Genomic DNA, 14,340 nt, shown 5'->3' with positions numbered 1-14,340 from the left:
ATAATTATCTTAATTGACTACAGCTCAGCACCATAGTGCCCTCCAAGCTCATCACTAAGCTAAGGACCCTGGGACTGAACACCTCCCACTGCAACTGGATCCTGGACTTTCTGACGGGCCGCCCCCAGGTGGTGAGTGTAGGCAACAACACATCTGCCACACTGACCCTCAACACAGGGGCCTCTCAGGGGTGCGTGCTTAGTCCCCTCCTGTACTCCCTGTTCACCCACGACTCCAACACCATCATTCATTTGCCGACGACACGGCAGTGGTAGGTCTGATCACCAACGACGATGAGACAGCTTATAGGGAGGAGGTCAGAGACCTGGCAGTGTAATGCCAGGACAACAACCTCTCCCCCACCTTGGACAAGACAAACAAGCTTATTGTGGACAACAGGAAAAGTAGGGCCAAACACGCCCCCATTCACATCAACAGAGCTGTAGTGGAGCGGGTCGAGACCTTCAAGTTCCTTGGTGTCTACAGTCATGGTCAAAAGTTTTGAGAATGACAAAAGTACTAATTTTCACAGTCTGCTGCCTCAGTTTTGATGATGGCAATTTGCATATACTCCAGAATGTCATGAAGAGTGATCTGATGAATTGCAAAAAAACATTTCCATTGCATTTCAGCCCTGCCACAAAAGGACCAGCTGCCATCATGTCAGTGATTCTCTCATTAACACAGGTGAGAGTGTTGATGAGGACAAGGCTGGAGATCACTCTGTCATGCTGATTGAGTTAGTATAACAGACTGGAAGCTTTAAAAGGAGGGTGGTGCTTGAAATCATTATTCTTCTAACTCTGTTAACCATGGTTACCTGCTAGGAAACACGTGCCGTCATCATTGCTTTGCACAAAAAGGGCTTCACAGGCAAGGATATTGCTGCTAGTAATATTGCACCTAAATCAACCATTTATCAGATCATCAAGAACTTCAAGGAGAGAGGTTCAATTGTTGTGAAGAAGACGTCAGGGCGCCCAAGAAAGTCCAGTAAGCGCCAGGACCGTCTCCTAAAGTTGATTCAGCTGCGGGATCGGGGCACCACCAGTGCAGAGCTTGCTCAGGAATGGCAGCAGACAGGTGTGAGTGCATCTGCATGCACAGTGAGGCAAAGACTTTTGGAGGATGGCCTGGTGTCAAGAAGGGCAGCAAAGAAGCCACTTCTCTCCAGGAAAAACATCAGGGACAGACTGATATTCTGCAAAAGGTACAGGGATTGGACTGCTGAGGACTGGGGTAGTCATTTTCTCTGATGAATCACCTTTCCGATTGTTTGGGGCATCCGAAAAACACCTTGTCTGGAGAAGACAAGGTGAGCGCTACTATCAGTCCTGTGTCATGCCAACAGTAAAGCATCCTGAGACCATTCATGTGTGGGGTTGCTTCTCAGCCAAGGGTGTGGGCTCACTCACAATTTTGCCTAAGAACACAGCCATGAATAAAGAATGGTACCAACACATCCTCCGAGAGCAACTTCTCCCAACCATCCAAGAACAGTTTGGTGATGACCAATGCCTTTTCCAGCATGATGGAGCACCTTGCCATAAGGCAAAAGTGATAACTAAGTGACTCGGGGAACAAAACATCGACATTTTGGGTCCATGGCCAGGAAACTCCCCAGACCTTAATCCCATTGAGAACTTGTGGTCGATCCTCAAGAGGCGGGTGGACAAACGAAAACCCACAAATTCTGACAAACTCCAAGCATTGATTATGCAAGAATGGGCTGCCATCAGTCAGGATATGGCCCAGAAGTTAATTGACAGCATGCCAGGGAGGATTGCAGAGGTCTTGAAAAAGAAGGGTCAACACTGCAAATATTGACTCTTTGCATAAACGTAATGTAATTGTCAATAAAAGCCTTTGACACTTATGGAATGCTTGTAATTATACTTCAGTATACCATAGTAACATCTGACACAAATATCTCATAACACTGAAGCAGCGAACTTTGTGAAGACCAATACTTGTGTCATTCTCAAAACTTTTGACCACGACTGTACATCACTAAGGACCTATCATGGTCCAAAAACACCAACAAAGTCGTGAAGAGGGCACGACAACGCCTCTTCACCCTCAGGTGGCTGAAAAGATTTACCATGGGCCCTCAGTTCCTCAAAAAGTTTTACAGCTGCACCATTGAAAGCATCTTGACTGGGTGCATCACTGCTTGGTATGGCAACTGCTCGGCATCCAACCGCAAGGGGCTACAGAGGGAAGTACGTACGGCCCAGTACATCACTGGAGCCGAACTCACTGCCATCCAGGACCTCTATACCAGGCGTTGTCAGAGGAAGGCCCTAAGAATTGTCAAAGACTCCTGCCACCCAAGTCATAGATCGTTCTCTCTGCTACCACACTGCAAGCGGTACCAGAGCGCCAAGTCTGGTACCCAAAGGCACCTGAACAGCTTCTACCCCCAAGCCTGCTGAAAAGTTAATCAAATGGCCACCCGGACAATTTACATTGACCCCCTTTATTATATATTTCTTGGTTTGAATTGTTTTGCACCGACTCCCTTGCACTGGCTCTATGCACACTCACTAGACTCTAACCACACATACTACATTGACACTCCAACACACACACACACACACACACACACATGCATATTGACGCCACACACACACACTTTACATACACTACTGCTACTCTGTTTATTATATTCCTGATTGCCTAGTCACTTTTACCTCTACCCACATGTACATACTGTATTACCTCGATCCTCTGCACATTGACTCGGTACTGGTACTCCTTGTATATAGCCTCGTTCGTTTTTATTTTGTTAATGGGAATGGGCTCATAAGTAAGCATTTCACTGTTAAGTCTACACCTGTTGTATTCGGCACGTGACCAATAACAGTTCACCTGACACATGACTGAATCCAAACATCACACTGTTGATTTTATGTGCATTTTACATTTACTGTACTTTCCCAACATTTGTTGATAACGAAATCTGAAAATACTCTGGATACATTCAGTAACATAAGAACATTCCTGGAAAATAGGGCTGGGACGATACCAGTATCGCGATACTCGTTAGTATCGTGGCAAGGAAACAAGAAACAAAACATGAATCGGATTTAACTTCTTTAGGAAAACAGCCCTACTGTTGGAAACAAACATCATTATGTTGTCATCCTGAGTCACATTTATTTATTTTTGAAGCTCTAGCACACAATATTTTACATACAGCAGGTTTTTAAAGGAGCAAAGAGTTTAGCCTGATTTGTGTTTTCATTTTTGTCATGAATTTTTTTTTTTTGCGATACTGGTATCGTCCCGGCCCTACTGGAAAATGTGTTGTAGGTGCAACATAAGACAACAACATTACAAGGGTTTGAGTGAGAGGACTAACTGGTGTCTCCAAGTGGCTAAACACCTCCCAAAGTGTGCACATTTCCTAAGTAATTTCATTACATTTTTATGACTCCAAGAAGAGTCTTCAACTACAAGGTGCTTTTTTGAGCTCTCCTAGCTGTGCCGTTGAGGAACTAGACCAAGCACAATTGTAGTTATTTTGTTTGGAACACAACCCTGCATCCCCACCATCACACAATTACTGTTGTTGTTTACGCAATCCCAAAATGGTCCATTATAAATCCCAATCTGGGTCAGGTGGGCATGATTTGAAAGCTTGTTCTATTGCCAACATAACTAGCTAAGTTATAAAATACAATCTTTCCGTCTTTGACAAGGCAATTCAGACAGCCCATACAGCGCTGTGAAGCACAGAGTATGTCTGACGTCATGTAGTCACTGCGTTCCAATTTAGACGTTCATCAGTGCCCAAATCTGCCATTTTCAACCCATGGGTATGAGTGTTAAGGGTAAAACAAAATCTCTTTCTCAGAGCAATTGTATTAGCATAAAATAATTTCCCAATTTTTTTAAGCATACAATATAGCTCAGTATTTACATTATTTCGGTTATACAGTCATTATTGCTCATCTTTATCAAGTGTGTCAATAACTCGGACCCCACTGTAAGTGTTTGTCCTTTGTAGCTGTGTACTGTGCAGTGTAATTAAGTGTGTGCAACTATGTTGTAGTGTATACATACTTGGTGAAGAGGGCTTTGAGGGCCTTGAGGAGGCCACACACGGCCAGGCCGTCGGTCAATTTGACACAGCGGTCCACAGCAACACTGGCCAGGCCAAACAGCTTCCCCACTGAGTGACTCAGCTCCTCCACACAGTCTATCACCTCCCCACGCTCCTGATAGAGGGAGGGTGATAAGGAGAAAGAGGTAGAGGTAGAGGGAGGAGAGAAATGTAATGAAAAGAGAAGGAAAGAGGTACACAGTCAAGTCCCTTTCCACCTTTCCACTCTCCTACCCAGGTATGACACTAAAATATGAAATTACCATTGTATCAGGGTTGGGTTGTGTGTGTCCGTATAGGGTTGGGTGATATCCAGATTTTCATACCTTCATACCATCCTTGTGCCATACCACGGTATACGGTATTACCAGCACTGGACACAAAAAAGCCTAATGAACGTCTGTTATCAGAATGCTAACAAAACGCTAACAAGTACATGCATCACCGCCTGGTATGGCAACTGCTCGGCATCCAACCGCTTGGCGCTACAGAAGGTAGCCCAGTACAAAAAAAAAAAATGTGTCGACCTCCACAAGCCTGGTTCATCCTTGGGAGCAATTTCCAAACGCCTGAAGGTACCACGTTCATCTTTACAAACAATAGTATGCAAGTATAAACACCATGGGACCACGCAGCAGTCATACCGCTCAGGAAGGAGACGCGTTCTGTCTCCTAGAGATGAACGTACTTTGGTGCGAAAAGTGCAAATCAATTCCAGAACAACAGTAAAGGACCTTGTGAAGATGCTGGAGGAAACCGGTACAAGAGTATCTATACTGGTGCCCAGTCCAGCTCCGGTCAGCGGCTCCACTCCGGAGCCAGAGCAATCCGCTCCACCAGTGCCTGATCCAGCTCCGGTCGGTTGCTCCACTCCGGAGCCAAAGCAGTCCGCTCCACCGGTGCCAAGTCCAGCTCCGGTCAGCGGCTCCATTCCGGAGCCAGAGCAGTCCGCTCCACCGGGATCCAATTCAGCTCCGGTCAGCGGCTCTACTCCGGGTCCAGACGTCAGCCCCTCTCCAGGTTCGGGGTCTCCCACACCAGGGTCCAGACAGGGATCGGTGCATTGTGGGAGGACTGAGAGGGGAAGCTAGGCAGCAAGGGAGAAGACGTCACGCCGGAGCCAGAGCTGCCACCGAAGCGGGAAGCCCACCCGGACCCTCCCCTGTTATGACAGGTTTGTGCGGCCGGAGTCCGCACCTTTGGGGGGGTTATTCTATTTCTATGTCTGGCCGGGTATGATTCCCGATCAGAGGCAGCTGTCGCTCATTGTCTCTGATTGGGGATCATACTTAGGTAGCCCATTGCCTACTGTGTATTGTGGGATCTTGTTCCTGTTAGCCTTGTATGTGTATAGCCCTTTGGACTTCACGTTACGTTGTCTCTTGTTTTGTTGTATGTTTATTGAGGTAATAAACATGTACGCTTTTCACGCTGCACCTTGGTCCGACCCGTCTCTCAACGTTCGTGACACAGGGATGGTAGGATTTGGCCCACTATAATAAAGTGTTGATATTTCCATTTTATTACATTTATTTATCTGCTTTATGTCTCGAGAATGTAATTTTTTTTAGCAAACCCTTTATACACAAAAACAAATGTTATTTTCAAAACGAGCTTCATGTGATGGTGGAAGGAATACCAGCCAGGAAAAAGGTTGCTGTTGGGGAGACCTGATAACTGCGGGTTCACTACAGAGACCAAAAAGAGAGGATGGGCGAGAGTGGCCGAGTCTGTCTCTGCCATCGGGGAGAAGGTTTTGTCCATGATTGGAGAGACGGTGGTAGAGGGACTGCGTGACCGTTAAGTTAGCTAGCTACTAGTAACGACATTAGCTAACGCTAGCTATTTAACACTAATAGAATATTGTAATATATTGTTAATTACTAGCTAGCTAGATGTGTGTTTAATTCGTTTTCTTGCTGTAAGTAAATGTCCGGTAGCCAACAGTGTCTGTGGCAGTGGCGACAAGGGTTTAGCTGTCCTAAAGTTAAGTACATTTCCAAGTAGAAATCCTAAAACATTATTTTAAAGAATCCCATTTCTTCTTAACTTTTTTCTTAGGAAGAATCATAGGAAAAAAATTAAGAACATTTCCAATAACGTTATTGAGGAATAGCAACTTGCTTAACTTTCTTCATAAGTCTGTGGCAGTTAAGAAGACATTTCTTCTTAAGAAGGTTTTGTGAATCCCCTTCTGGATCAAGGGATCTTGATCCAGAAGGGGATGCTTGATACTAAGATAACTAGCAAGTTAGCAAAGAATACACAACTGGAGAGTATTAAGCACATTTAGACGGTTAACTTAATAATATAAAGATACTGTATCTAGCTGGTAAACATTTAGTAGTGTGTAAGAGTGTTTCCTCTGCGTTCATTTAAGTGTGGCGCTGCGCCACGGCAGAATCATTGCCACCACACCAAAAGAAACATCCTATTTCTACCAAACATAGTTTCAATAAAGTTCTGTAAAGCACATTCACTTTTCTTGGTAAATAGATCTGTCCGGGTTCAACACAGTTCTGATGGTTATTTAGCTCTGTGAGCTGTGGCAGGCAGCCTGCAACTCAAGAAACACAGCGCGCCAGTGACCAGTGCGTGAGTGACCAGTGCTCGATACAGACGCTCTGCGGCGCGAAACACAATTCACTTGAATCACCTCAGGAATGCACCTGCGCGAGAAACGGCACGCCAAGGACAAGAGCGCGAGTGACCAATGCGCAATACAGAAGCTCTGCAGCGCGAAACACAATTAACTTGAATCACCTCAGAGTGCTCCTGCGTGAGAAACTGCAAGAAAGGTACGTTAGCTTGTTTGTTTGACTAACTTGATCAACTCCTGCATGCTGCACAGTAATTCTCATTGTGCACTTGTTGTAAACAAAACAACATGTGAATGGCTCAGCTGTTTTGGGAAATTACCAGCAAGCTGAAAAATTATGCAACAGGTGAAATGAAGAACGCAATCTGCTTTATCTTGTAACCTAATGCACAAGTTGACGGTATTTACTTAAAAAGTCTAAATTAAAAAAATTTAAACTTAAGGAAAAGTTTCAACGGTATTGAAAATCATACCGTGGGTATTTCAAAATACCCCAGCATACGGTATATCCGGTGTACCGCCCAACCCTATATCCGTACGTACAGTCAGGTCCCAAATTATTGGCACCCTTGATAAAGAGTGCATAAAACTGAGGTGGGACCAAGTCACTACTATTCGAGTCACAAGCAAGTCTCAAGTCACAAGGTCCGAGTCTTAAGTCGAGTCCCAAGTAGAATGGGTCGAGTCAAGTCCAAGTCGTGCATTCTATGAGCAAGTCATCACAAGTTTTTCAAGTCAAGTCTCAAGTCAAGTAAAAAAAATCAACTACAAACATGTCTATTTATTGAGGCTACCAAACAGACGTTTTCATTATTTTGTCTACAACACATTTTGATTGTGTAATAATTAATTTTAACAACAAATTCTAAATGCAAGCTTCATAAGTAAATTATTAATTTCAAGCAATTTTGACATAAAGACCAGTAGGCCTATGCTAGCAATTGTTGCTTGATGCCCCAATGCTGGTGAGCTTGCAAAGTAAAACAGTTAATATTCTTGATCACCATTTTTTTTGGGAGCTGCATATTTATTTATGGAAATCAACTCTCCCTGTTCGCTAGCTCACCCGACCTGTGCTGATTGACAGTTTGCTAGTCCAATCAGAGGGCCGAGTGTGCGTTTCACTAGCCAATCTGTTCCACAGTTTTTTTTATTTTATTGTTTATTTTATTTTATTGCAAGTGCGATGCCTGCGGCTATATGGAGAGTAATCCACTGAGAGCTCTTTGGCCACGCACACCAGTGATGGGTTTGGCGCCGAAAATAGAAATCATATGCAGAAAATAAAAAACTCATACCTACTGGGGGGTAAAGTATTACTTGTTGAACAAAATCTTTTTTTTCCTTCTTTTTTTTGGGACCTGACTGTACGTGTGTGTGTCTGTCTCACCAGGGGCATGGCGCTGATCTGGATGAGGAGGTGGGACTTCTCCAGGTCTCCATACTGCAGCTGGTAGGGTTTGTAGGGGTCGTACAGGGAACTGACCAGCTCATTCACCTTCAGCAAGTTGTTCTCACCTGAGAGGTACAATCACAACGTATGTCTACAGTACCTTGAGGTCTGAGCACTGAACTTTCCCCCCAAATCGCTAATTAACGTCAATCCTAAGGAAAAGTTTGAATTACATGGGTGGTGCTAAAGTTAGGATTCATCCTTATACAGTGGGGGAAAAAAGTGTTTAGTCAGCCACCAATTGTGCAAGTTCTCCCACTTAAAAAGATGAGAGAGGCCTGTAATTTTCATCATGGGTACACGTCAACTATGACAGACAAATTGAGAATTTTTTTCTCCAGAAAATCACATTGTAGGATTTTTTTATGAATTTATTTGCAAATTATGGTGGAAAATAAGTATTTGGTCACCTACAAACAAGCAAGATTTCTGGCTCTCACAGACCTGTAACTTCTTTAAGAGGCTCCTCTGTCCTCCACTCGTTACCTGTATTAATGGCACCTGTTTGAACTTGTTTGAACTTGTTATCAACCTCAAACAGTCACACTCCAAACTCCACTATGGCCAAGACCAAAGAGCTGTCAAAAGGACACCAGAAACAAAATTGTAGACCTGCACCAGGCTGGGAAGACTGAATCTGCAATAGGTAAGCAGCTTGGTTTGAAGAAATCAACTGTGGGAGCAATTATTAGGAAATGGAAGACATACAAGACCACTGATAATCTCCCTCGATCTGGGACTCCACGCAAGATCTCACCCCGTGGGGTCAAAATGATCACAAGAACGGTGAGCAAAAATCCCAGAACCACACAGGGGGACCTAGTGAATGACCTGCAGAGAGCTGGGACCAATGTAACAAAGCCTACCATCAGTAACACACTACGCCGCCAGGGACTCAAATCCTGCAGTGCCAGACGTGTCCCCCTGCTTAAGCCAGTACATGTCCAGGCCCGTCTGAAGTTTGCTAGAGTGCATTTGGATGATCCAGAAGAGGATTGGGAGAATGTCATATGGTCAGATGAAACCAAAATAGAACTTTTTGGTATAAACTCAACTCATCGTTTTTGGAGGACAAAGAATGCTGAGTTGCATCCAAAGAACACCATACCTACTGTGAAGCATGGTGGTGGAAACATCATGCTTTGGGGCTGTTTTTCTGCAAAGGGACCAGGACGACTGATCCGTGTAAAGGAAAGAATGAATGGGGCCATGTATCGTGAGATTTTGAGTGAAAACCTCCTTCCATCAGCAAGGGCATTGAAGATGAAACGTGGCTGGGTCTTTCAGCATGACAATGATCCCAAATACACCGCCCGGGCAACGAAGGAGTGGCTTCGTAAGAAGCATTTCAAGGTCCTGGAGTGGCCCAGCCAGTCTCCAGATCTCAACCCCATAGAAAATCTTTGGAGGGAGTTGAAAGTCCGTGTTGCCCAGCGACAGCCCCAAAACATCACTGCTCTAGAGGAGATCTGCATGGAGGAATGGGCCAAAATACCAGCAACAGTGTGTGAAAACCTTGTGAAGACTTACAGAAAACGTTTGACCTGTGTCATTGCCAACAAAGGGTATATAACAAAGTATTGAGAAACTTTTGTTATTGACCAAATACTTATTTTCCACCATAATTTGCAAATAAATTCATTAAAAATCCTACAATGTGATTTTCTGGAGAAAAAAAAATCTCATTTTGTCTGTCATAGTTGACGTGTACCTATGATGAAAATTACAGGCCTCTCTCATCTTTTTAAGTGGGAGAACTTGCACAATTGGTGGCTGACTAAATACTTTTTTTCCCCACTGTATATAATTACAATTCATTAGTCACTATAAACATGTAATGAGCAGGTCTTTCAAATACTTGAGCTGCATTTAATTTAGTTTCCGTACTATAATTATGTTCCCTATGGAATAGTCCCAAAAGTGCAAACGTCAAGCCAAATCAATCAATCTTAAAATCTATATCATCACTCTCACTGTTGATTAACAACTGATCAAGGATGAAAATAAGCTGTCTAGCTAAATCCAGCACTATTTCGCACCTCAGTATTGACTGATCGTTGATTAATATGCATGTCCCTGTTAAATACAAATTATAGGCCTACAAATACATAGGTGTAGTAGCAGGTGAACAGACCCAGGTGTGGCAGCATGGCTTGCTCCAGGCTCCTGCCGAAGGTGGCAGCGGTGTGGTGGAGCTCCAGCAGGGTGTCCATCCGCTGCTCCTGGGGGGTGCGCTCCATGGCCGTGCTCAGACACACAGGGATGGAGGGCACCATGGCCCCCAGGGTCTGGATCAGCAGCACCGTCACCACCTCGTACGGGTTCTTAAACACCTGGTGGGGGAGGGTAGATGATACAGTCAGTTGGGGACATGGGGTTAGGCTGTAGATTACAAAATATACATGGAAGATCGTGTTCCCTTGAAGCTCTGCGGACATGTTTGTGTGTTGTTGTACAGTCTACCAGCGTAAGTTATGCTATGAAAATCGTGTGTAATTTATGGTATGAATGTGTGAAGATACCTAGGGTGTGTGTTGCTGGACAATACAGAGTGTGTGTGAGGATACTTAGCTGTGTGTTTTACAGTGAGATGAAGTGTGTGGAAGATGCCTAGTTGTGTGTGTTACGGTATGAGACAGCGTGTCTCTTAGTGTACCTGGCTGCTCCACTGTAGCTGTGAGTGCCAGGTGGAGAGCAGGGTGTCGTAGAGTTCAGCCAGCTGCTGGTTCAGACTCAGCTCACTTTGAGACAGGTCCTGCCACACACTCACCAGCTGACCCTGAAAACAAACACACAGTCCTACAGATAAACCCTGTAAGATCCTAGCAATTACATTGAACAGTCCCTCCAGGATTCCGCGATTCTGCAATCGCATAATTCATGCAAAATCAACCAATTCATGCATAATATGCAAGAGCTTACAATTTTGACCAATCACCGCACCTTTACTGCATAAAAGGTCAAATCAAAAGAGGGTTGATGACTGACAGATTACGACTGACGGGCAGAACAATGAACAGGAATCCATTTAATTTACCAACAAAAGTCACAGCTAAAGTGGGGGCAAATTGTTTTGCACTCCATATAACGTTGTGTTGGAACACGAGAAAGTCATGCAAAGCATGTGAAAACGATGTCCGAACAGCCACCACAGCAGCGGCAGATCACCATGACTGAAGGGAAAGCAAGGAAATCTGTGATAGTGATGTGCAGCTTGCGAATTATTCATTATTTTTGAATGACTCGTTTTACTGACTCGAGAATCATTATTAGGTTTGTTTGAACTGCTGGCCGCAATGAATCGCAATGAAGGATTGATTGATACACGCTCCTCCGGCTCAGCACAGCGGCTCCAGAGACGTGCTCAGACCAACAACTGTCTATCATATGTGCACGCAAGAAAACTGATCATGCTGCAGGCAGCATAGAGACGGAGGCTATTCTGCTTAAAATCGTACTAGAACTGAGCACATGACTTTTTACTGCTTTACATGAACTGAACATGATCAAAACAACAATCTGTAAAGCTGCCGCAAAAGCAAGCATTTTTGGCCGCAGACATCACCAAAAAAAAGATTGTGAAACCCTGGAGGGACTGATTCAATGAATCAGTGATGAATGCAATACATACCTTATGACACTTGTAGTAGTAGGCAAGGAGCTGTGGCATTCTGTCTATCTCTGTGAAGACTTTCACAAACAGCTTGGCTTGGTCTACAGGGAAGAAAAGCATGAAGAGGAGAAATTACTTTATTACATTTACATTTACATTTACGTCATTTAGCTGACGCTCTTATCCAGAGCGACTTACAGTTAGTGCATACATTATTATTTTCATACTGGCCCCCCGTGGGAAACGAACCCTCAACCCTGGCGTTGCAAACGCCATGCTCTATCAACTGAGCTACCTCCCTGCCTGCCATTCCCTCCCCTACCCTGGACGACGCTGGGCCAATTGTGCGCCGCCCCATTGGTCTCCCGGTTGCGGCCGGCTACAGCAGAGCCTGTTTTAAATACTTGATTCAGGTTATGAGGCAAACACTTAATTTCAACAGTATTCAGTCAACAGTTTAATCAGCAATTACTTAGGAGACCAATGTATAGGAAAACCACCATAGACCTTGGCATGGTCTGAACCAGATGTCTAAACTAATGTGGATTCAATATTCAAACTCTCAATCGCATCCTTTACAAACAGTATCTTACCTACAGACATGGAGTTGAAGGTGGCTACTATCTGGGGGCTGGCCAGGGCCTCCAGCCTGTTCTTCAGAGCCTCCAGGTAGACACATTTCTCAGAGTAGTCTGGCGTATCCACAAGCATGGCTAGGCTGTTCTGCATGGCGGTGAGCTTAGAGGAGATCACTGTCAAATCCTGGGGAACGAGAGAGCGCTGGAGGTTTAAACTACCGTTCAAAAGTTTGCGGTCACTTAGAAATGTACTTGTTTTCGAAAGAAAATCAATTTTTCTGTCCATTAAAATCACATCAAATTGATCAGAAATACAGTGTAGACATTGTTAATGTTGTAAATGTTGTAGCTGGAAACGGCAGATTATTAATGGAATATCTACATAGGCGTACAGAGGCCCATTATCAGCAACCATCAGTCCTGTGTTCCAATGGCAGGTTGTGTTTGCTAATCCTAGCTTATCATTTTAAAAGGCTAACTGATCAGTAGAAAACCCTTTTGCAATTACAGTGGGGAAAAAAAGTATTTAGTCAGCCACCAATTGTGCAAGTTCTCCCACTTAAAAAGATGAGAGAGGCCTGTCATTTTCATCATAGGTACACGTCAACTATGACAGACAAAATGAGAAAAAACAATCCTGAAAATCACATTGTAGGATTTTTAATGAATTTATTTGCAAATTATGGTGGAAAATAAGTATTTGGTCAATAACAAAAGTTTCTCAATACTTTGTTATATACCCTTTGTTGGCAATGACACAGGTCAAACGTTTTCTGTAAGTCTTCACAAGGTTTTCACACACTGTTGCTGGTATTTTGGCCAATTCCTCCATGCAGATCTCCTCTAGAGCAGTGATGTTTTGGGGCTGTCGCTGGGCAACACGGACTTTCAACTCCCTCCAAAGATTTTCTATGGGGTTGAGATCTGGAGACTGGCTAGGCCACTCCAGGACCTTGAAATGCTTCTTACGAAGCCACTCCTTCGTTGCCGGGGCGGTGTGTTTGGGATCATTGTCATGCTGAAAGACCCAGCCACGTTTCATCTTCAATGCCCTTGCTGATGGAAGGAGGTTTTCACTCAAAATCTCACGATACATGGCCCCATTCATTCTTTCCTTTACACGGATCAGTCGTCCTGGTCCCTTTGCAGAAAAACAGCCCCAAAGCATGATGTTTCCACCACCATGCTTCACAATAGGTATGGTGTTCTTTGGATGCAACTCAGCATTCTTTGTCCTCCAAACACGACGAGTTGAGTTTTTACAAAAAGTTATATTTTGGTTTCTTCTGACCATATGACATTCTCCCAATCCTCTTCTGGATCATCCAAATGCACTCTAGCAAACTTCAGACGGACCTGGACATGTACTGGCTTAAGCAGGGGGACACGTCTGGCACTGCAGGATTTGAGTCCCTGGCAGCGTAGTGTGTTACTGATGGTAGGCTTTGTTACTTTGGTCCCAGCTCTCATAGTTGACGTGTACCTATGATGAAAATTACAGGCCTCTCATCTTTTTAAGTGGGAGAACTTGCACAATTGGTGGCTGTACTCTACAAGGTGTGGAAAGCGTTCCATAGGGATGCTGGCCCATGTTGACGCCAATGCTTCCCACAGTTGTGTCAAGTTGGCTGGATGTTCTTTGGGTGGTGGACCATTCTTGATACACACGGGAAACTGTTGAATGTGAAAACCCCAGCAGCGTTGCAGTTCTTGACACAAACCGGTGCGCATGGCACCTACTACCATAACCCATTCAAAGGCACTTAAATATTTTGTCTTAGCCATTCACCATCTGAACAGCACACATACACAATCCATGTTTCAACTGTCTCAAGGCTTAAAAATCCTTCTTTAACCCGTCTCCTCCCCTTCATCTACACTGATTGAAGTGGATTTAACAAGAGACATCAATAAGGGATCATAGCTTTTACCTGGATTCACCTGGTCAGTGTACGTCATGGAAAGAGCAGGTGTCCTTAATGTTTTGTA

General features: G+C 44.2%; 1 protein-coding gene across 1 annotated transcript in view; it reads right to left on the bottom strand.

The window, feature by feature from the left end:
* Positions 1-14,340, bottom strand: part of LOC121547193 (conserved oligomeric Golgi complex subunit 7) — a 38,761-nt gene that overhangs the window by 11,341 nt on the left and 13,080 nt on the right. Inside the window, exons 5-10 of the mRNA XM_041858333.2 lie at positions 12,367-12,535; positions 11,792-11,874; positions 10,817-10,939; positions 10,295-10,493; positions 8,098-8,225; positions 4,069-4,223 (exon numbers count right to left, since the gene is read on the bottom strand). Of these exons, the coding sequence (XP_041714267.1) occupies positions 4,069-4,223; positions 8,098-8,225; positions 10,295-10,493; positions 10,817-10,939; positions 11,792-11,874; positions 12,367-12,535 (857 nt within the window). The remainder of the gene's footprint in view (positions 1-4,068; positions 4,224-8,097; positions 8,226-10,294; positions 10,494-10,816; positions 10,940-11,791; positions 11,875-12,366; positions 12,536-14,340) is intronic.

Source organism: Coregonus clupeaformis, chromosome 31, assembly GCF_020615455.1.
Source record: "Coregonus clupeaformis isolate EN_2021a chromosome 31, ASM2061545v1, whole genome shotgun sequence".
Taxonomy (NCBI): Eukaryota; Metazoa; Chordata; class Actinopteri; order Salmoniformes; family Salmonidae; genus Coregonus; species Coregonus clupeaformis.
This window is presented reverse-complemented; position numbering and strand designations above follow the sequence as displayed.